Source organism: Meles meles, chromosome 4, assembly GCF_922984935.1.
Source record: "Meles meles chromosome 4, mMelMel3.1 paternal haplotype, whole genome shotgun sequence".
Lineage (NCBI taxonomy): Eukaryota > Metazoa > Chordata > Mammalia > Carnivora > Mustelidae > Meles > Meles meles.
The window spans coordinates 12192789-12216925 of NC_060069.1; the positions used below are offsets into that span (position 1 = coordinate 12192789).

The window sequence follows — 24137 nt, forward strand, 5'->3', positions numbered from 1 at the left end:
TCCTTTCAGATACTCTGATTAACCTTTAAAGTGACATAAAAAAAGTTTCAGCATTCTTTAATAGCAGTATTTTGCACAATTTAAGATACAGCCATTGAGTTTAGCATTTCAAGGGAAAAAAATTTAAAGAAAAAAGGAGAATGGTAACTCACTGAGAAGCAGCTTATGTACCTAGTAAAGTTTTGTTTGTTTTGGATTTTTAAAAAAATTATGCCCAGAATTTTAGTTATCCTAATTAGCATCCCAATCAAATAAGATACCTATGTGTGGATTCTAGATAAAAAACAAGTACTTCGAACTAAACTTAAGACCCACTGATTGGACTGTTTGTTTAGACTCTCTTTTACTGGGTTTAGACAAGGAAGACTTCAATAAAGCTAACTATATATTGAGTTCCATTGATTAAAAATACAGTTTTAAAAACTCTGCTTTTGTGGTAAATTTCGAGACAAATCATAAATGTAAAGAACAATACTATAAATATTGTACTGTTCACAAGTACTTGTTGGAGAAGTGAAATGCTTGAATTCAAACTATCAAAATTCTGACCTTTCAAAATAGGTTTTCTAATTTTCTGAAAATCAGCAATTACTTTTAAACTCTTAAAATGTCAGTTTCAATTTTTAAAAAATCCTTACAGATAAAGTTATTCCTTTCAGTCTCAATTATTTTTCACTTTCAACTATATATTGAACACAGAACTAGTTTCTAAATAAACATCTAATGAACAGTATCAATGTAAAATAAAACTAGGCAATCTACCACAACTTATGTAAGAAAGTCTGAGTGTGAGTTATCAAAATTCAGAATTAAATTTCTATAATAGTGAAAACTTTCAGTCTCTTCTTAATATTCAAAACCAGCAACTTGCCATGAGACTAGAAAGTTAGCAGAGAGGATCAAACAGATTTAAGCACTGCTCGACTTCTTCTAAAGTGATGTACTCTTTTATCCTAGAAAAGACAGAAACAGTCCTTTTTTACTTCATTGGAAATTTTGTATTATCACTATGACCTAAGATAGTTGCAAAATACTTAAAGCATTTATTCTGGGTTTAAAAAAAACTATAAATAACAAGAGAAAAACGATCCTTTCTGGGAAGCTTTCTTGAACTTTAAGATAACAAATATACTAATGACCTAGTTTTATTCAACAATTTAAAAAAAAAATCTCAGTAAACTCAGAAACAGAGGACTTGGGAGTCAATGCCATTTTATTAAGATTCTTAATTAATGATTTGGCAGTGATGTCACCAAAGATAGCTGGTGGAAAACACATGTAATTTTTTTTAAAGTACTGTTTTTACTAACAGAGTGCATCTGGTAGAAATCACAGCTTGAGTACAGCACTCCACTCCGAACTGAAATGCTATGCTTTTAGGTTAAAAAACAAAAATTTTGTTATATTTAAAGGCATACCCTTAACCTGTGATCAAGATATATCATTCTTCAGGAAATTAAGAGATAAATAAAAAATATATATAAAATTTCCTTTCACTTTATGTTGCCTGCGGATGTGCAAAAGGAATGGAGCTGATGAACTAGGACTAACACGATGGTATTTTCTTTTCTCTAAGAGCTTAACTGTGCCCTTTTCCTAAGATTAAATTAAGTTGTCGTATAAAGAAGAGTGGCTTCTGGAAATTTTGCAATCTGTCAACAGGATAATATCCTATTTAGGTTAAAGCCCAGAACAGTGGTCACAAACTCAAGTTATCTCTAGAGGTCAGGTAGGATGTGAAGATTTTAAAGACAACATGGAAAAGTATATACCTTGCCTTGATACATTCTATTCAATTAAAACAATAACAATAACATTTAGCCAATCAAAAGAGGTCTAGATACTAGACAACTTTAGACTATCAACTTTTGATTCCTAGTGCAGAAGAACAGAAAACTGAAGATTCAAAGTAAGGTTTTTGACTAATACCAGGTGAAAACTCAAGTTTAAAGAATACTTTCTGCTTTGCAAACAAATCATTTAAGTACTACCTATTTAACCTTCAGAACTTTGGTCAAGGTAGGCTGCCATACAATCCTAGTTCTTTCCTTTTAAATTATATTGTCTGTGTATAATAAAATAGTAAGAGAACAAACGTCAAAACTTTGAATCAATGTGTCTTACTTCCTATTGTGACGATGACAAGAACTTAATCCTGCTATGGCTCTGCTCTTCTTCTGTATTAAGTAGGAAGCCCTTAGTATATCCTTTAAAAGGGCTTTAGGTTTCATCCTATGCCCATTCATAGGCAGAGAAAAAGCTATTCTCCTTTCCTTGTTTTAAGACTGAAAACAATAGTTAAAAACTTCCCTTTGAATATAAAATGGTATAAGTCATTTTGGAAAAATTCTAGCTATTTCGCAAAAGGTTAAACATAGTTACTATTAGTCAGCAATTTCATTCCCAGGTATATACCTAAGAGAAATAAAAGCATAGGTCCACAGAATAACTTGTCCATGAAGGTTCACAGCATTTCTCATCACAGTTAGAAAGTGGAAACAACCCAAGTTGTCTCTTAAGTAATAAATACACAAAGGGTGGTATATCCATAAATAAAAAGAGATGAAGTACTGGTATACACTGTAACATTGATGAACCTTAAAAGCATTATGCTAAGTGAAGGAAGCCAGTCACAAAATGTCACATATTGCATTATTCTACTTATATGTAATGTCCAGAATAGGAAAATCTTTATATAAAAAAAAAAAAAAAAAAAAGCAGGTTAGTGACTCCCTAGGGGTAGAGGAACTGGGGAGAAATAAAGAGTGACTGCTAATAGCTTAAGAGGGGATTAAAATATTCTAAAATTGATTGTGGTCATGATTGCACAATTTTGTGAATACACTAAAAAATGGATTTGTTTTAAATGGGTTTACTGTATGGTAGTACACTATATCTCAATAAACCTGTTATTAAAAAAAAAAAACTTTCTTTTGCACAATATTCCTCCTCCATTAGAGTGAACTGAAAGTCTACTGGCACCATTTTCCCCACAGCATTTGTTCCCTTTGTGTGTCTGTGTTACATTTTAGTAATTCTCTTAATATTTCACACATTATTATTATTGTTATTTGTTATGGTGATTTAGGGTCAGTGATTGTGACTCACTGAAAGCTCAGATGACAGCATTCTTTTAACCAATAAAGTATATTTTAAGATATATATACTTTTTTCTAGATATAGTGCTATTGCATACTTAATAGACTACAGTACAGTGTGAACATTACTTTTATATGTGCTGAGAAACAAAAAAATTCATTTGACTTACTTTATTGCATATTTACCCTATTGCACCAGTATGAAACTGAACCTGAGGTATCTTCAAGGTATGTTCTGCTTTCTGTACCTAAAATTTCCTCTTTTTCCATTTGGTCAAGCCAATATTCTCTTTCAACTCTCTTCTTTCACAACCTTTTCAGTTATAAACTTCTGCTAAGGGTTTCTTCCCTGAGGACAAACTACACTATATCAAGGTTTGAACAGCATAAAATAGCCAGGTAAAACTCACCCACAGAGGTTTTCTGAGTACAGTCAAATTCAAGAGTTCAATTAAATGCTCTTTGTAATCTCAAAACATATACCACAGGAAAAAAGATGCTTCATAGCTGACAGATATGCTTTCTATCCTGTATACTATTCTTTCATACCTTGAAGTAGTCATCCTGAGTAACAAGAGAGTTTCTCAGTCTGTTCTCTGGGTTGAATAGACAAGATACCACAGTCTGTATGCTTCTGTCCACAGATTTCTGAAAAGAGAAGTATTTTCAATATTTTACTCACTTTAACAAGCTTTTTAAAGAAAGTTGAATGAATACATGTGCTTCTTTCTGAAGAATTCTTATGTAATCTATAAAATATTATGTAATTCACAATATATTACATTTTCATGTAATTCATTACATGTCAATATGTAATTTTTTATCAAATAAAAAATTTTTTAGAATCTTAAGAGTACTAGTTGTAAAGCTCAATTTAGTAAAACCCTCAGATATTTGCTCAAGGCTCTTTAATTTTTCCTGATAGATAAGAAACAGTGAACTTCAACATTCCAAGAAAAAACATCCAGGATAAAACCTGATAATTTTAACTATTCATCACTCAAATCAAGGCATTTTTTTTTTTTACTCTATAGTTGAGTAGTTCTCAACATCTTCTTTCATTGAGAAACACAAGGACAAAGTTCACACAATCCAATGGGAAACCTTCAATGTTATTACATACATTCCTATCACATCAGCTACTTCCACATTCCCACCCACTCAAGAAAAACATAGGAGCACTGAAGAGAGCACTGTTAGTAGTTTGTTCTAATGATTAAAAAAGAAGCAACTCCACCTATTTCAGTATTTCAATTATAACTAGTGACTCCACCACTCTTGAGAGCTGCTACCATATATAATGTTATGGAGAGAATACAATAAATAATTATGTATTACTATTCAGCTAAGTAAATGTTTAAATGGGAAAAAAGGTGGGTATAATTCATACTAATCTCTCTTTTGAAGAGAGGATTCTTGAGGAAACTACCTGTCTTCTGCATTCTACCAATTACATTAATAGTTATTTAAGTATGATTTTAAAAACCATGAAAATATAAGAGAGAAAAGGTCTACTATATCAGAAACTATATGTAAACACTAAAAGCTTGGGGGTGCCTAAAATTTCATCAACTTTTATAAAAACTGCCAAAGTATTAGTTACTTAAGCTCTGTAATTTTTGGCTTCCATACTTAGATTTGAAAAAAGATGTTTACATCTCAAAGGGCCATTATTAAAACTTCAAAAAATAATTGTGAAAATATAAATATCAATAAACAAAATTAGATGTTTGCCTTTTGTGGGCCATTTCCTGAGGATGGAGTAGCTTCATGAACTGAACATTCACTTTGCAAAACTTCAGCTCCTGGATCAACTTCATTACAGTGGTAGTTAACAGCAGTATAAGCCTAAATTACAATAAAAGTATAATTAAAAAGATGTACATTACATATATTTCTAAACAATTTATTCTTCAAATTAGATGAGCTTATATTTAGCATTTAAATGTGGGCTGTGTTGTCGTTTTTGTATTATTTCAGAAACTTTAAATTGAATAGCTGAAATGCACTAAGATAGTCTTTTATTTGAAAAGTCTTCTAAGCTTCAACAAAATTAGATTAGAAGGGCTCTAAGAAAGACACTCCAACATGTAGTAATAAAATGAGAATTTACCGGTGCCTGAGAATTTTAACTCATGTTATATTATTCATAGGTCCAATCCTGGTAAAAGGTAAAGGCTCGGGGGGCGGGGGAGGGAAATGCTCAAGTGTTTCAGAGCTAACAGCCTCTTTTATTTCTCATGTAACAGTATTAACAGTGAAATATATGCTTTTCTTCAACAGATGTTTTTACAGGTAGAAAAGTAGAGACAGCTTCAATACTAATTCTAAATTCATTGAATTAGAATTAGCATAGGTATTAATACTATCTTTCTTGGATTATATATAATTTAGCACCTGTTGTATGCAGAGCAGCCATTGTCTTAATGTAAGAACAATCTGAGAAATGAAAAGCACAGTTTCTTGCATGGAAGAATATACTTGGCATTGACAAGAAATCAATAAAAAACACATGTGATAGGGAATTTAAAAATAATTATGCCCCGGCATACATGAGATGGCAAAAGGCCAAGAAACATTTCACAGTTAAAATGAGAACAGATTTTAAAATAAAGAAAAGAAAGGGGTGGCTGTGTGCCTCAGTACATCAGGTGTCTGATTCTTGATTTTGGCTCAGGTCATGATCCTGGGGTTGTGAGACTGAGGCCCACATTAAATCTCTCTCTCCCTCTCCAAAAATAAATAAGTAAATAAATAATAAAAAATTAAAGAAAGTATATGTTTGGCTGATAATTCACCTTACCGGGGGTATAACATAACTCCTTTGTTCTCCAGCAGGCCACTGTGGTGGCATCTTAAAAAGAGAGAGAGAGAGAGAGGCAGTAACAGTTAGTTAACCATTCCTATAAATTTTCACGAATGTGAAAGATAGACAATGTTGAGGTATTTATCAAGCTGGATTCTTGAACTTGCAGGAACAGAAACATAATGGAGGAAAAAAGTTCTTTACGTTTCTAATACCTGAGGGTTTGTTACTTTCATATACAAACTCTAAGTTTTTCTCAATTTTCTGTGTTAGCTTTCAGAAAAAAATAAAAATAAATAGCTTTGAATTTATGACCATAGATAATGGTCATGGGTCACAGATATGGCTGTATCTATGGTAGAAATTCAGACCTACTCTCTCGTAGTAGTCAGCTAAAATAAACACTACCAAATATAATTGGAATCCAATGCTCTAAGAATTGAGTAATCATTTTATTTTGACCAATCCCACTAGAACTTGTAAAAGTCAGTCAGGACATTTCAGCTATTTGACAACAAGGATAGAAGAATGTATGTTGAAATACAGAAGAGGACAGCAAATGTTCAAAGACAATACAAGAGAAAAATTTGTGCTAAGTATATTCCTGTTAAAATATATTCCATGTTTTCTAAGTAACTAGAGGTCCTAATTCTAGACTAATTCTAACTTTTTACCTTATTTTAAGCATACTCAACTAGACAAACTATTACAGAAATTTATATGAATAAAGGCCTCAGTAGTATTCCAAAGTAAATCATGTTGTTCCCTCTTAAATTACCTGATAATTATATACAGGCAGCTGATATCCAGTGATGACCTGAACAGGTGAACTTGGATAAGGAGGATAGGCCTGAGAATAAAGTTTATAGAAAGATGACATTAACAAACAAAATTCTTAAAAATTAAAAAGAAGTATTATTCCCAATACAACCCAAGTATGAAAACAAATCTTATTTTTCTATACACAAATGCAGAATTCTATTGGAGTGATTGGCTTCATGAAGAAAAATTCTTCATCAAATGTTAAGTCTTTTGGTTGGGGAGGAGGAAGAGATAACTGAGGGAAGTGACTGACTTTACCCATCTATGTTTATCTTACTTGTATATTTACCTCCACTAAGAAGTGTCTTCCTTACACTGGTGATAAAGTTCTATTAGAACAGACTTCCATGTTAAAGTTATATTAATACACCTGTTATTTCTTTGTTAAAACATTTTCAAGAAATTTTGTATTCCTTTTGGGTAATGTGTAGCCAATGTGTAGTCCTCCTACATACTCAATGGCTCTGTATTTCATTTCTAAAAGGTAAAGGCCATACTTAACCTAAAACTGAAGGGTAAAAAAAAACTCTAATAGAATGTCTTACACCCTTCAATATTTACTGATTGAAATCATCTATGTAATATATACATGAATAGACCCAAGTAAGTAATACTTCACAGTAAGTATTAGGAACAAGTAGGGGTTTTCTTCTAACCATGTTTAGAGCAAGAAAAATAACAAATATATACCTTACATTTCAGATAGGTGGAAAATGTAAACAAATGAGAGACACTACAGAACTACTTCACTACTATTTCTCTTTTCCTGCAAATAAAAGTTTTCTAAACTGCAGCAATAAAGAAAAAATCACTGTTACTCATCATCAATAGGAGGTAATAAGTATTCCAAAACCCATTACAAATATTAAAGAAACCAGGACCAAACAAATTATATACCAGAAACTCACAGAATTTACAAATACAGTTGTCTTTAGAAACCTTTCCCCATTCTAGAACCAGAACACATCCAGAAGTCAGGAATCTGTATGAGAAGACATCTGAAAATCACTGCAAATAAAGAATAACTAGAACTGCCAAACTTAGAGAACAAACCAGGCAAACGTAAGAAAACCTGCCTTCAAATATTTTAGGAGTTACCACATGGCAGGGAAAAACAGATGAGTATGTTCTATGTAGCTACAGAGGTCAGTTCTAAGATAAAGTTTTACAAACTATATAGCAGCAGATTTTAGCTTGGCATAAGAAACAAAACTAAGAACAAAATTTCTAACAAAAGTTAGAAATCACTCCAAGTACTCAGAGAGTAATATCACTTATTATGGAAATTCCACCATTTCTCATTTCAGAGAGTAAAATGTGAGACTGGCTTATTTTTAAGGTGGCCCCATCAATAAAATCTTCAAGACCATTAAAAATAAAGGAAGAAGAATATAGGTAATTCTTACCTGAACATACTGAGTTATAGGATTCATCATGGTTGGAGGCTGCATGTAAGTTTCAGTGTTTGGATTACTCCACACACTCTGAAACTGTGGTGGAGGAGGAGGATTAAAAACCAAAGGACGAGGCTGCACATGATAAGCACCTTTTTAAAGAATAAAATGAAAATAAAGTCCACTTTTAGTTTTCTAAAAAGTTATACATGTCAAAAAGAATAACTCTCCTCTTTACTTACATAAATTTTGTTTCCTGATTGCAGGTCCCAGTTTCAGCTTTTTACCATGGAAATTTATCTGTGACTGAAAATAAACAACAAAACTAAAATCAATTTTCAAAGTCTCTACTTTCGAGACTTTGGTAAACACTCCAGGTCTTCTAAACTCTATACCCTCAGAGAAGATCAATAGTAACAACATACTCAATCAAAATTTATCAGCATGAAGCTACCTTAACATCTCACCACTCAAGTGTTGAAAAGAGTCTTGGAATTTGATCAAAAAATTTTATACTCTGTCTGAAACCTTTCCTGTCTCTAGTTCATGAAGCCAGATGTCCAATTACAAATAAACAGGTCTGACAAGTTACATAAGATTACTCGAGGTTTGGATTTCAAACAGGAAGTTATTTCTATATTTTATACAGGCTATATAAATTCAGGACTCAAACAACACTAAGCATTGCATCCTTAAGCTAATGAAGATATTTTGCCATAAGATTACTTACTTCTACTATCTTCTGCACATCCACATCATTATAAAATGAAACAAATCCATAGCTAAAAACAGAGATAATATGTAAAAATCACCAACATGATAGTACAAAACTTCTAATATTCCATGAAATGATTGAAAGAAATGATGATAAAAAATGAAGAATGTACTGAGATAAATATTTGTTAGATGTACATGATCGATCCTCTATCAATATTACAGTTTTTTGTTTTCTTCCCTGATCTATGTCAGAATATGTAAAGATTAATGTAGTGTAGGACATCATTTGTTAACAGAAAAGTCCTATCTATGAACCTGAATTTATTATCTAAGGCAAGATGATGAAAATTTAAAATACTGTTTAATACATGAAGAAAATAACTCTTTGTGGGACACCTTGGTGGCTCAGTGGGTTAAAGCCTCTGCCTTTGGCTGAGGTCATGATCCCAGGGTCCTGGGATGGAGCCCTGCATTGGGCTCTTTGCTCAGCAAGGAGCCTGCTTCTTCCTCTCTCTTCTGCCTGCCTCTCTGCCTACTTGTGATCTCTGTCTGTCAAATAAAGAAATAAAAATCTTTAAAAAAAAATAAAAGAAAATAACTCTTGGATAAAACTGATTAATCCACTTAAATAAAATAAATGATGGAAAATATTTACATATAAACACTGTGAAAATGACAAATAGAAGAGCTGACAACAAACTTACCCTTTATATGAAAGAAAGGAACAAAGCAACAGATTTATACAAGTTTAAGAACACAAATTTTGAATTTTTCTAGGTTAGTTATTTTTTATTTTCACACTGAACATGTTGTACTTACCCTTTGGACACACCAGTTCGATCCGTGATTATCTTCACTTCTTTTACTGAACCATATCTAGCAAAGAAACTTCTAATTTCGGTTTCATCCATCTATAGAGAAGAATTTGACTTCAAGAGTAAAAACTCAACATTCAAAGTTTTTAAGTATATTATAAAGAAGATTTGAAGATGTGGAAATATCTCCCCCAAGTATCCCCAAACCACCTGTAGATCTTTGTCAATGATAGTTTTAGTCTCTATACATTAAACATAAAACTAATTCCAAACCTGAATAAAATTCCAAAAAAACCCTATGTTTACAACAGGGCCCCAACCTCCTTATTCACTGAATATTTTTTTTTAAATAAATGAAATATACAATACCCTAACATCAATTCCACCAACAAAAACGGTGTTTGGCATGATTTTGCCTTCTGGTAAAACATAGCCTTGGCTGGTTGTAGCTGATGAGGACTGAGTGCTGGCCTCTCTGGAGATGGTTGAGTTTGGAGTCTCAGGATTTGCAGCAGACTGTAATTTGGAAAGTAGATATCATTACAAGACATTAAGGCAAAAACCATATATATGTATTAAATCTTGTATTTATAATACAAAATATTTTCATAAAAACTACTTTCACAGTAAATTGGCCAGCAATACAGCTCAGTTTAGGTTTAGGATTAAAAATAATCAGACTATGGGCGCCTGGGTGGCTCAGTGGGTTAAGCCGCTGCCTTCGGCTCAGGTCATGATCTCAGGGTCCTGGGATCGAGTCCCACATCGGGCTCTCTGCTCAGCGGAGAGGCTGCTTCCCTTCCTCTCTCTCTGCCTGCCTCTCTTGTGATTTCTCTCTGTCAAATAAATAAATCTTTAAAAAAAAAAAAAAATAATCAGACTAGGGACACCAGTGTTGCTTAATCAGTTAAGGTCATGATCTCACAGTCATGAGATCCAACCCCAAGTCGGCTCCTTGCTGGGTGTGAAGTCTGCTTAAGATTCTTTCTCCCTTAGGCCACCTGGGTAGCTCAGTGGGTTAAAGCCTCTGCCTTCAGCTCAGGTCATGGTCTCAGGGTCCTAGGATCGAGCCCTGCGTAGGGCTCTCCGCTCAAGCGGGGAGCCTGCTTCCTCCTCTCTCTCTCTCTGCCTGCCTCTCTGCCTACTTGTGATCTCTGTCTGTCAAATAAATAAATAAATTTTTTTTTTTTAAAGATTTTATTTTATTTATTTGACAGAGAGAGAGAGAGAGAGATCACAAGTAGGCAGAGAGGCAGGCAGAGAGAGAGGAGGAAGCAGGCTCCCTGCGGAGCAGAGAGCCCGATGCGGGGCTCGATCCCAGGACCCTGAGATCATGACCTGAGCCGAAGGCAGCGGCTTAATCCACTGAGCCACCCAGGCACCCCTAAATAAATAAAATTAAAAAAAAAAAAAAAAAAAAAGATTCTCTCTCCCTCTCCTCCTCCCAAACCCCACCCCTCTCTAAAACTAAACTGAAGTAAACTAAACTAAATCAGCATGAAATTTTAACAAAAGAATATAGGACCCTCTTAAAACCAGTGTTGCTCATCATCTCTTACATACAGTAGAATACTGACTTTATACTGAGTTTGTGAACTGGCAAGTTCAGATTTGTAAAAATAGTTTTTTTTTTTTAAAGATTTTATTTATTTATTTGACAGACAGATCACAGGTAGGCAGAGAAGCAGGCAGAGAGAGAGAGGGAGGAGCAGTCTCCCTGCTGAGCAGAGAGCCCGATGCTGATCCCAGGAATCTGAGATCATGACCTGAGCCAAAGGCAGAGGCTTAACCCACTGAGCCACCCAGGTGCCCCGTAAAAATAGTTCTTAAAGTCATCCTGTTGTATGCCAGTAAACAAACTTTCCCTTTACTAAGTGCCTTATTAAAAAACACAGGAAATCTTTGAAAAATATAAATGAACTTTTCAAAAATCTACATCAAAAATACACACCAAAGATTTAAACTGATTTGTTTTCCCTCCTCTTTCTAGTCACCAAAATTAACATGGATTTTGTAACTACTCCATGTGTTAGTATGCATTTACTTTAGAAATGAAAACATTATTTGCTCACATATTATAGCTCCTGCTGAAAAAGGCTTACAATCATTTCCTCCAGTACTAGGGTTTTCAAAGCATCTTTTGAAGTAACATTTTTCTTCTTCAATAACACCAAGTAAGTCCCTCTGATAATTCTAATTTTCACAATGGGCTAATAGAAAAAATGATACTATCTTTATTTTCAGTTAAAGAGACCCACACATGAAATTCATTATTTTTCTGGATTCTAATTCAGACCTCTATCTTTAGTCTTTCCATACTAATATCAATATAAATTTTTCCGAAGCAAAATTTATGTTGGAAAAGTAGTATAGCATAGTGAAACAAAAATTGATTTAGTCAGGGGATCAAGGTTCATTTGCCTAAGTTATAAGCCACTTATTTGGCAGCTGTTTCTATCCAGGAAAACTGCTTTGAGACTGAAGTAAGATAACATCTGCAAATTCATTTTGTAAAGTATAATGTGGTATGCCAGTATAAGTTAGTGTCCTGTTATTTGCATTTATTTTCAAGAGGATAAAAAGTTTCTTTCCTAGTTTTACTATTTACTTATTTTGTGATGTTTTATTAACAACGAATTTCAACTGGAACTTCAAGGAACTATTTTATGGTATATCCACTTATTTGAAGTTCATTTACGAAGTGCCTATTGATTTTAAGAAGGAAATACAAAAGACTACAAAAGAGAGAAAAACAAGGTTAAAAAAACCAACAGATACATATTTTTTAAAAGGGGAGCACAGTGATTTTTACAGACATTAGTAACAATACTACAGTATTTTTTTGAATTAGAATTCTTATTTTGTTAGATGTTAGAAGTTACTGATAAATTGAAGGTTCTACAAATTGTTATACTATTTAGAGATGAAATCCAAACTGTCCCATCACCAAATGTATTTGGGTTCTTCTTTATTAATCTGTGCACATACAATTAACCCTTGAAAACATGGATTTGAACTATCCAGGTCATTTATTCACAGATTAAAAAAAAAGTACAGTATTGTAAATCCATTTTTCTCTTCCTTATAATTTTCTATTTTTTCTCTAGCTTATTTTATTGTAAAAATATAGTATGTAATCCATATAACATGCAAATTGTGTTCATCAATGGTTTGTGTTATCAGTAAGGCTTCCAATCAACAGTAGGCTAGTAGTAATTAAGTTTTGGGGGAGTCAAAATTTACATGCCAACTTTTGAGTTTGTGTGAAGGGAGGGTGAGTCAGCATTCCTAATCCCTATATTATTCAAGAATCAACTGTACTTACTTTTATGTGTTTCTATTTGGGTACTTCCTAATTCTTTCCTTTAACTCTAGTATAGTAGTATTTCATGACAATGTAGTAGTATAAAAACCTGTTGCTAAAGTTTTTCATTTTTTGTTTTTAGTTTTTTCTATGTGGGATTGTATTACATAAGCCACATATCTTGAACCATTGAACTTTTCAGTTAGCTCCTTCAGAAGTCAAAACAAATAAAACAGTGGTTCTGAAATTTTATAGACTTTTTCTCCTCAATTTCCCCTTCATCTGTGAATGAACTTTGGATAGCTTTCTATTTGACAAACTATTTAGTATTATCTATCCATGAACGACAATGGATTAATGTATTTTAATTTGGAGGTATATAGGTCAGGCCAGAAATCTGTGCCAGATTATAAACAGTTATGATAATGTATTATTTCTCAACTAGGGGAGATTTTGTGGTCCAGAGACATTTTTGATTGTTACAGCTAAGGGGTACTCCTTATATCTGGGGTAGAGGCCAAGAATACAGTAAACATCCTATAATGCAAAAGCAGCTTCACACAGCAAGAAATTACCTGTCCCAAAATGTGAATAGAGTCATGGCTGAGAAACTCTGTGATAGTGTGTACAGAATTGAAAAGCAAAGTTCTGATTCTCATATTCTATTTATAGAAGTAAAATGGATATTTGAGACACTAAACAATAATTTTGGGGGGAAGTCCATTGCATATTATAGGAAGTTTGGTTTGGGATAGCTTTATTCAAATTCAGTTTGGTTAACTGAGAAATTAAATGTAATATTCATCAAAACATCAAAACAAAAAATAGTGTCTTAACATCTTAAGGCACTAGCCTGTCTTAGTCCTCAGCAGCAGGGGGCACTCAAAGCTAACAAAGTAAGCAAATTATTCCATTTTTACCAAGACTGATTTTTAAGGGATTTTTAAACTTCTACTGTGTGTATATTTACACATAATTATAATTTATACATACAATTAACATACAATTTATATATACAACATCCACAACCAATAAACAACTTTTAATACTTTTAAACTATTGCTAAAAACATTCCACAAATAAATGCTTAGGCTAAAGCAAAAAGTTTGGTGTTAAAAGTATTCACCTTAACCATCAATAGTATACAGAAAATAAATTTAAAGCAAATTTAACATAATAAGTAATTATTTTTCTTAATTATACCTTCAAGTGAGTTAGTGGGTTTTGAGATGAGTAATGCTAGGAGATTAAATAGGGTGAAACTTGGAGGCCATCATATACACAATACTCATCACTGCTATTTACAGTAATATATTTACTGTTCCACTTGGATAACAAAATGACAAAATTAACTAAAAGCTGGAAAAAAGCTGTATCATTACTAAAGCTCCTGGGCTGTCAGCTAACATTAATTCATTCAACTATTATATCTACATGCAAGCACCAAGACAAAAACAATGGTAGTCAGAAGACAGAGGGTAGGAGAAAGAAAATTCAAGTATGCCCAGGAGAAAGAAAATTCAAGGGTGCCTAGTCGGTAGTGTCTGACCCTTGATCTCAGGGTTGTGAGTTTCAGCTCCTTGGGTACAGAGATCACTTAAATAAACAAACTTTAAAAAATATTTAGTCACTTTAACTGAAAAAAAAATTCCAGAGAAAAGACAGGAAAAGAGAATTACTCAAACCATTTTACAAAACTAACACCTCAATAACAAAACCTTATCAAAATGGTCCACCTCAATCTCTAATATTGAAAATTCAAGGATGGTTTTTTCTTAGGAAAACTACTACTGTAACTCACCAGTGAAAAAGCATTTTAAAACTACAGCATTCACTTTTAAATTTTTTTCATTTTTTAATTTTTAAAAACCTAAATAAAAGGGAAGAATCTTCTCTGTCGATGTAATTTTAAGCTAACATGGGGCTTTAAATGAATCCACCACTTCCACTATAATTGGAAATAAAGGCAACTCTGTACCACCACTGTAAATTACAAAGAATTAATAAGAGTTCTTAAAAATCCTTTAAAAAGGATAAACATCCAAATAGAAAGGTGCGTTAAGAATTTACGAGAAAGAAATTTTGAAAACCAATGACTTCAACTTAATGATCAAAAAGAAAAAAAACTATAATTTAAAATTGTTTTAAAATGGGCATCATCCTTTCACCCAGTTGTTTCCACTCCTGGCAATTAATTTCAAGGAACTAATGGAATAGGCATGTCAAAACATTTGCACAAATATACTTACCGCAGTATTGTTTTTAAACATAAAATGTATTCATTATAAAGGAATTTGATAAAAATAAATGATGATATAATCTTATAGTCTTAACATTACATATTTAAAATCATTTTATCTTTGAAATAAGGTCCACTATATTAGGTGAAGAATAGAGAACACAACATAAAGTATTATGTGACATGGTACAAATTCTATAAATTAAAGTTCACCTATCTAAATGCAATATATGCATAAAAACAATCTGGAAGGGCATTCATACAGCAAAACTGGACTAGTGGTTAGAGGTGTTGGGACAACATTTTCTTACACTGAGTACTTTTTTTTTCCAAAGATTTACTTATTTATTTATTTGACAGAGAGAGAGAGAGAGATCACAAGTAGGGGGAAGAGAGGTGGGGGGGAGAAGCAGGCTCCCCGCTGAGCAGAGAGCCCAATGAGGGACTCGATCCCAGGACCCTGAGATCATGACCCGAGCTAAAGGCAGAGGCTTAACCCACTGAGCCACCCAGGCGCCCACACTGATGACTTTCAAATGAGTTAATATGCTACTGTTATAATCAGGGAAAAAAACCCAGCTATTAGCATCTCCCCCTTTTCCTGTAAAAATATAGTGGAAAAAAATACTGGAATTTTTTTTTATAGTAACTCAGTGGTTATTAAGTAATTAGTAACATGGATAACGACGTAACACAAATAATCACTACATAATAATACATATAATTACACATTTTCATTTTAGTACTTCTATATAGGAATATAAACTACATCAATTTCCTCTCTTTAGCTCGAAAATTGGAGACTTACGATCATACTATAAATCCACACAGTGTATAATACATCTGTGAGGTAAGGTTGGTTAAAAGTGTCGCGTCTTGTGGTGAATCAACTCTATATTTACCCAAACTCAACATAAACGTACACCCCAAAGAGGTAGTATTACCGTAGGTACGTAATGTCGAAATTCTTGGTTTGTCTGGAGGGAAAAAGGGTCCCTCCTAAGCACAAAACTTGTCACCTGCTCAGGGCCGCGGTCCGGGAGCAGCACAGGCGGGCCCGACCTCGTGCACACATGATGGCGTCTCGGCGAGTTTTCCGCCCCCGGTTGCCGCACGAGTGAGCCCCCAGCGCCAAGTCAGGAACGAGGGGTCGCCACCGAGGCTCTCCAGTCCTGCCTGCCGCCCGATTCCCGCAGGAGCGAACCGCTCCCAACACGCCCACCCACTCCCACCCCCACTCTACCCACAGGCCAGGAAGGAACCCTTAGCCGAGGAAACTCCCGCCCTCCAAGTCAAAAGGCGACTCCCTCAGAGAGTCAGGCCAGCGGGCGTTCGGTACGCGGCAGCCCAACGCCATCTCGCGGAGGACGCGCTGCCTCCTCCCCACAGGGTAAGCGCGGGAAGGGAGGCTTACAGGGTGGGGGTGGGGCGGGCGCGCGGTGCCACCCTCCCTCCCCCGCCCGCTGAGTCCTGGAGGCCCACTCTAAGGGCCGCCCTCACAACCCAGCCCGCCGTGGCGGGAGGCAGGCGGGGCGGCGTGAAGGCCGCGACCCTGCACGTGGTGGGCAGGCAGCGGGCGGGCGGGACAGCGAACCCTCAGGGCCTCCACCCACCGCGACACCCGTGGGCATGCCGCCCCTCCTCCACCCCCCTGGGCTGCCTCGACCTCCTCTCTCAGGCCTTGTCCGTGGTGCACCCAGGAAGGGAAGGGGGTGACCCTGCTTTCAGCCCCTCTTCGGCGCTGCGCTAGAAAAGCCGAGTTTCCGCCACCCGGGAGGACCCAACCCGGCGTGGGCCCTTTAGGCCTTCTCCTCAGCTCACCATGATGGCGGCAGCTAGCAGTTCCCTCTGGTGAGGCTCGAGGAGGAGCGGAGGCTGCGCTTCTGGCACCACTCTTGGGGCTGCTGTTGGGTCTTCTCGTGGCACTGCCCGGCTTTGACTGGGCAAAGGGATAAAATTCAGAGGACTGAGGAAAATCAAAGGCGAGCGGTGAGGCCGAGGAGCCCTAAGAGCTGAGCGGCGAGGCTGAGGGGCGCTGGCGAACTGAGGCGTGGCCTGCGGGGCTCCCGGAGGTGGCTCCTGCGTCGGGTGCAGGGGCTCGTGGTAGACGCCTCAGCCAATGGGTGGCAGCCCCCCGCCCCGTGCGGGGGGGTTTTGGGGGGGATGCCGGCTCCCTGATCGGGGGTGTGCAGGGTGTGCGCGCGGGCCGGCTCTCTGAAGCCAGGGAAGTACCGACGTGAGACAGACTGACAGACCCTCCCTCGCTCCCCCCCCCACAGGCGTCACCCTGAAAATGTCTTTGAGGTGCGCTTGAAATGAATATGCATCTTTAAATATATGTTAAAATTAAAAAAATTTTAATGCGTCTAGGCTCTAATTTCAAAATGGCGCCCTGAACGCGTAGGATTAGCCTGATCACGATTACCCTATCATCGCCCCCCAAAATCAGTTAAATGCGTACAGAAAGAGAAAATAGAACCAAGCTTATAAAAACATGGAAGGAGACCCCAAAAGTCCACAAACTTGGGCGCTTTTCTGCCAAGTTTGAAGTAGATGGAGTTGGATTTAAAAACAGGGCAGGCCATTTTGGTTGGTGTTCAGGGCGTTCACCAGTTCCAAGAAATGTTTTGATGGTATTGAGTGACTACAGCCAGGTACCACAGATACAGAATTCAAGAAAACAGGGGAACATTTCTAACCTCAGGGAGTTTTAAATTGTAAGGGCGAAAGTTTATTTTCTAGGCCTTACAGGAAGAAACTAGGCCTGCTTAGAGAGTTCTAGAACATTCTCAGGGTCTGAGAAACAAGGCCTAGAGCAAGGATGAGCTATAGGGCAGTTGGTGGAGCAAATAACACACATTTGGGAACCACGCCAGCATTCTTTAGTCACAGGATAACCAGCTATGACTTTAATCTTCAAACTTTACTTTTGTGATGATAAAAAGCATAAAAATGTCACTTGGTGAGCTGGAATAGTGGTGGGCTTCTGTAACCTGAAAACTTTCTCACTACCAACACCCAGCATTACTGGATAAAATAATAACTAGCCTTATTTTAAATATTTAGCCAAACCCATAAGAAATGAAGGGAAATATGAAGATGCCAGAAATTGAAACTGAAAGGGCGCCTGGGTGGCTCAGTGTGTTAAAGCCTCTGCCTTCAGCTCAGGTCATGATTCCAGGGTCCTGGGATTGAGCCCTGCATGGGGCTCTCTGCTCGCTGGGGAGTCTGCTTCCTCCTCTCTCTCTGCCTGCCTCTCTGCCTCCTTGTGATCTCTGTCTGTCAAATAAATAAATAAAATCTTTAAAAAAAAAAAAAATAGAAATTGAAACTGAATACGATAGTAGTTACTTCTTACACTGATTATTCTCTAGCCTTAGGTATGGGGACTGGGGTATAAAATGACCAACCAACTAGTTTGCCTTGGACTTTCTTGGTTTTTGCCCTGGAAAAAAACCCAAACCCAGAGAACCACGTCCCAGGCAAACCATTTAGGATTACCATTTTGTTGGCCATCCTCAATGTGGGCAGGATGTTGTTAGTTTTTAGGAGTCCGGAAGTATATGGGCAGAAGATAAGGGTTTGAAGTAGCTCAAGGTGGGAGCAGGAAGGGAGTACACTACAGAAAGCCATTGTCCCTGAAAGACATAATCCTCAGGAAAAGGATAGATTAGGGAAAAAGGGATCTGGAATGTCTTACACAGACAAACATAAAGCCAACCTGGAGGGGTAGTTCCACAAAAGGCTCAACAGGATATTCATAAGAAAGGACCCTTTGAGATATGCTCAAAATGAAAAGTATTAACACACTATTCACTTGGAGCAATACACTCTGTATATTTTAAGGTGATTCTACTATTTTAACATGTAAACTTAAAGTCTAAAACTAATAAATGTCGTTACTCACTTCAGATAATTCAAAGCTCTTAAGATGTTTTAACTCTGTACCACCCCTCTAAATTTATAAACTATCATTATTCTTTTCCTTCTATAAATTAGACATCATATTTTTTGGACCCACCAATATTTATAAAACTATTTTGTTTACCATTTCTTTGTATATCTCAGATCTTTCTGGATTCTTTTCCTTGTGCCTAAAGTAAATTCTATAGAATTTCCTTTAATGAGAATGTGATGTGCTCAGATTTTTCCCCACCTAAAATACTTTTATTTTGCTCTTGATCATTGAAGATAATTCTACTAGATATATAATTCTTGGTTTACAGTTGTCTTTTTTTCTCAGAATATTGAACTGTTATTTTATCATCTTCTAGTTTTTTGTTTTTTTTTTTGCTACTGTGAAATCTGTTAATATAATACTGGCTAAGATCTATTTTGCTTTGGTGTTCTAAAAAGTTCACAATGATGTCACTGGGGTAGTTTGAAAATCTTCTGCTTAGGAGTTTTTTGGCTTTGTGGGTTTGTGGATGAGCTTTCAACAATTCTAAAAAATTTCACTTGGGCACCTGGGTGGCTCAGTCAGTTAAGCATCTGCCTTTGCTTCAGGTCATGATCCCAGGGTCCTGGGGTGGAGCCCCACTTCAGGCCCCCTGCTTGGTGGGGTATCTGCTTTTGCTTCTCCCTCTCCCCAGCCCCTGATGTGCTCTCTTTCACATACACTTTCTCTCTCTTAAATAAAAAATAATAAAATAAATAATAAAATCTTATAATTTTTTTTTCACCTTTCTTGTCAAAGATTAACTGGTTAAAGAATTTAACCTATTTTTAATTCTCACTGTTTTTAATTCTTATAGTTATTTTTGACTAGATTATGCCTTTTTCAAATGTTGGTGGTATTACTTTAAAACTTTATGAAATCTTCACTTAATAGAAAAAAATGGTATTTAAGATCAGTAGCCGTTATTGAAATCAGTAGCCATTTTTATGTATTAAGATTGGTAGCATAATTCATATAAATTCAGAAATAAATCTCTATATTGCTTCCTTATCTTGCAAGGACTGGAAGGGAAGAAAGAGGAAAAAAGGCTGATATTAATTTCTCTGCCAGTTTTTTTATGTTCCTAAAGCCTGGGATTTCTAACAGAAGTCTTATAATTCATATAAGCACCCTCAAATTTCATTCATTTCCACACCATTTTCAAGATTTTTGTTGTATCTGCTCTGAATCTCTATATCATTATTTACCTAATTTTTAGAAAATGACTTATTGTCCTAAGCAGTAGTATTTATGAAATCACATTTATTGTGTTAGTTACTTTTTTTTTTAAACAATTTACATCAAAATAAGTAACTATTAAAATTTAAAAACACCACCCAAGGATCACTCAGATCACACTCTTCCAGAGGAACAGGTTATATACTTTTGGAAAGGGCTAGACTGGGAGAATTCTTTTAATCTTTGGATATGTAAAATTAGGTCCAAGGAACTAAGGGGTGGAGTGTCAAATTGTTCTACATAATAAGTGAGAGTAATTGAATTTGAAAGGGAAATCAAGCAAGGCTGGAAAAATGGACATTTTGCAATCTGAAAAAAAAGAACTCACCTTGAAAAGTGACAAGAAGTTGAAGCCTGAAGTGAAAGATGCAATCTGAGTATATTGTAATTATCTGAAGCGATTAGGGGTTTATATTCCCAGGCCTTACGCCAGACCAATTAAATCAGCTGGGGGTCAGACCCAGACATCAGTATTTCTTTTAAAGTGTTTCTCAAGTTATTTCAATATGCAACTAAAATTTGAAAATCTTTGCTATAGAGCTTTGCTACTCAAATTGTGGTCCTCAGACCAGCAGCTTTGCAACACCTGGGTGCCATGGAATCTCAGACCCTATCTTAGATTTACTGAATCAGACACTGCATTTCAACACGATCTCCAGATGGTTCACAAACACATGAAAGTTCAGGAAGCACTGACAGAGAACATTGCAATAAACAACTTGCATGGATGGATCTGGGGAGAGTCTGCTTTCCCAGCCTCTCTTGCAGCTAGACTTGGGCATGTGACCTACACCACAGCAATGAAATGCACCTGCCTTAAATTTTGAATAGGGGACTAATGATGTCACAAAGCAGGGACTATAGAGAATACATTCTGGAGAAGGGTGGCAAGAGCCATGGCATCAGTTAGAGCTGCACTGTCTACTCTTGTCAGTTCTGCAAGCTGCCATGCAATTCACTGCCCAGCAGGGACAGTGACGCTTCTTCACTGGATCAATTCCACAGCATGATTTTGCATGTCATTTCTGGAGACACAGACTTCCAACCTGGTTCTTCAGTCCTCTATGAGATTCCTTTCCTGCTTAAATCAGCCAAAATTTCTGTGGCTATTTCTTGTAACAAAGAACCTTGACTGAAATTGGTGATGAATGAAGTCAGTCAAAGCACTTTTAGGAAGAGGGTTAAGAGGTAGAAGATTTGTGAATCTTTGATCTGTGACTCGGTAACATAATGTCACTCTATTGTTCCTAACCTTTAGTAAGATTCTACTATGTACACAAAAGCTTCGTACCAGTGGTGTTTTGTGAGGGATATCAAGGAAGGGATCTCTTCCCTCTCTATAGCAACATGGTATAGGCAAGGAAGGCATGCTGGACAGCAGGGCAATCCACAGATGAAGTAATTCAGCAGGAACAGAAGCTTGGCACCAGAAGTGACCTGGGAAAGCATAAATCATAATCTCAGAATTCCCAGAGGGATAGGAAGAGACATTGTGCTAGTCCTACTGTATGTAGGCCGAGTTTGAGCCAATTCCATTTAAATCTCAAGGTATGGTGCCTCAGCTTCTATTGAGCCTGTATTCACATGGCTCAGCATAGCAGCATATGTCTCCAGTTCACTTGTGCATACTTGCAGAGATGTCTGTCCACTGAGCAATGTTTCTTAAGCCTGGCTTGCTCCCCTTTAACCCTAGTATCTGCATAATAGTTCATGCATTCAACACTTACTCTCCTAGGCAAGTTGACTGAACTTTGGGGTTGGTCTGAACAAAGCTGACCTAATAAGTAACAACAATGACAGTAATTATTGATACTGATAGGGTGTTTTCTATGTACCAGATACTATTCCAACCATTTTACTTCTATTAGTTCATCTATCTCTTTTTTTATTTTATTTATTTATTTATTTATTAAAGATTTTATTTATTTATTTGTCAGAGAAAGAGAAAGAGAACGCGTGCAAACAGGGAGAGCTACAGGCAGAGGGAGAAGCAGGCTCCCCACTGAGCAAGGATGCTGATGAGGGACTCCATCCCAGGACCCCAGGATCATGACCTGAGCAGAAGGTAGATGCTTAACCTACTAAGCCACCAGGCATGCCAGTTCATGTAATCTCTATGGCAGTAATAGATACTATTATTATTCTAATTTTATGGAGAAGGAAGCAGAGGCACAAAAAGGTCAGATAACTTGACCCAGATCACCTAGGTGGTAAATATCAGAGTGATGTTTTTAAACTAGTTAGGCTTCTGAATAGGAGTTCTTTTTTTTTTTTATTTTTTATTTTATTTATTTATCTGAGAGAGACAACAAGTGGATGGAGGGGGACAGAGGAAGAGAGAGAGGAGGAAGCAGACTCCTTGTCCAATGGGGAGCCCAGCACAGGACTCAATCCTAGGACCTGGAGATCATGACCTGAGCCAAAGGCAGATGCTTAACTGACTGAGCTACTCAGGTGTCCCCTGAATGTGAGTTCTTAACCATTATGCTGTATTAGCAAACTACGTGGTAGAAGAAAATTAATATAGTGGGACAAAGTTGTATATTAAATCCCTGGTTTCCATGAGAGTGGCCAAATAAAGAGGGAAGCTGTGCGAGTCTTTTCCCATTAAAAAAATTTTTTTTAGTCATTTCTGATATATCTACATTGGTATATCTACATTAATAAGGATCAGACTCAGAACTTCAGATGTTCTGTCAAAATGAAGCAAAACCCCCAAATTGACACCTAAACCAGCCTACACCAGTGAATTGCTCCAACACAGTCAGCCCTTGAAGAGGCTACCACTTAACAAAAAAGAAATTTCCTTCTTAGTTTGGCCTGTTAGAGAATGTCTTAGTCCTTTCTCAAGTGTTGGAATTAAATCTAATGTCTGACAACCTCATCTCCAGTCCTGGCCTACACCGTTGGCTTCCTACTCACACATATATTCCTCCCAATCACTTTGAAACTGATTTCCTGAGTCAAGAGGCATCACTGAGCAGACTTTTGTAAATCAGAGAAGCAGAAGTTGTTGAACATTTGTGGAGGTGCAGGGAGAAAAAGCTGGTAGAACTTACCCATCTTCCTTTATTTACCCCTAGTCACTCTCAGCTCCATTTCCATAGTTTTATTCTTTCTCTGTTTAAATTTTTTCCTTTCCTTACCCACTTTTGAAAATACATGTATATATTGCCCTTTCTTAAAAAACATTAAAGCATGGAAAGTAAGACTTAAGTCCCCTTTTGACCACCAGCTGTAGCCCAGATCTCTTCCAGAGGTAACTACCGCTGGTAGTTTGGTGTGAATCCTTTCAGACCTTTTTCTAGGAATTCCCTTTTGTGTACTTATGTAAAATATTTGGTGTTTGTACTTACAGAAAGTACTTGTACTAATAAGAATATGTAGTTCTTTTAGTATACTTGTAGAAAATGCTATATATACTTAAAGTACATATATATTTAGAATGTATAGTATTTTGTTATATGTTTTTAACACATATAGTATCATGCTTTATGCATCTTATAACTTGATTTTTTTTTCTCATACCTGTATAGATCTACCTAATTCCTTTTAACTCTGGCATAATTTAACATAATGTAGATATATCATAGTTATTTAGTCATTCCCTGGTCAATGGACATTTAGGTTATTTTCATTTTTTCATTGTTACAAATTACATGCAACAAACCTATCTAATTGGAGCCACATGAGTCTTTTGCTGCAGTGAACACCAAGAAGTATAACTGCTGGATTGTGGAATATGCACATTTCAAATTTTAATGGA

At 36.2% G+C, this 24137-nt stretch overlaps 1 protein-coding gene across 1 annotated transcript; it reads right to left on the reverse strand.

The window, feature by feature from the left end:
* Positions 1 to 899: 899 nt before the first annotated feature.
* Positions 900 to 16009, reverse strand: DAZL (deleted in azoospermia like). The gene is made up of 11 exons (XM_046002322.1): positions 16004 to 16009; positions 10022 to 10168; positions 9657 to 9748; positions 8851 to 8902; positions 8363 to 8426; positions 8133 to 8272; positions 6683 to 6754; positions 5902 to 5952; positions 4833 to 4946; positions 3648 to 3746; positions 900 to 953 (listed from the first exon to the last, which is right to left on the reverse strand). Exons 1-11 carry the CDS (start codon positions 16007 to 16009, stop codon positions 900 to 902), a joined length of 891 nt encoding a protein of 296 aa, XP_045858278.1.
* Positions 16010 to 24137: the final 8128 nt, after the last annotated feature.

Bases quoted from the DNA above. Each gene is read 5' to 3' on its own strand.
- DAZL (XM_046002322.1), bottom strand. The intron at 3,747-4,832 runs GCAAACATCTAA...TTCTCTTTTCAG, and splicing joins CAGGAAATGGCCCACAAAAG to AAATCTGTGGACAGAAGCAT. The intron at 954-3,647 runs GTATGAAAGAAT...TGTCTTTTCTAG, and splicing joins CTCAGGATGACTACTTCAAG to GATAAAAGAGTACATCACTT.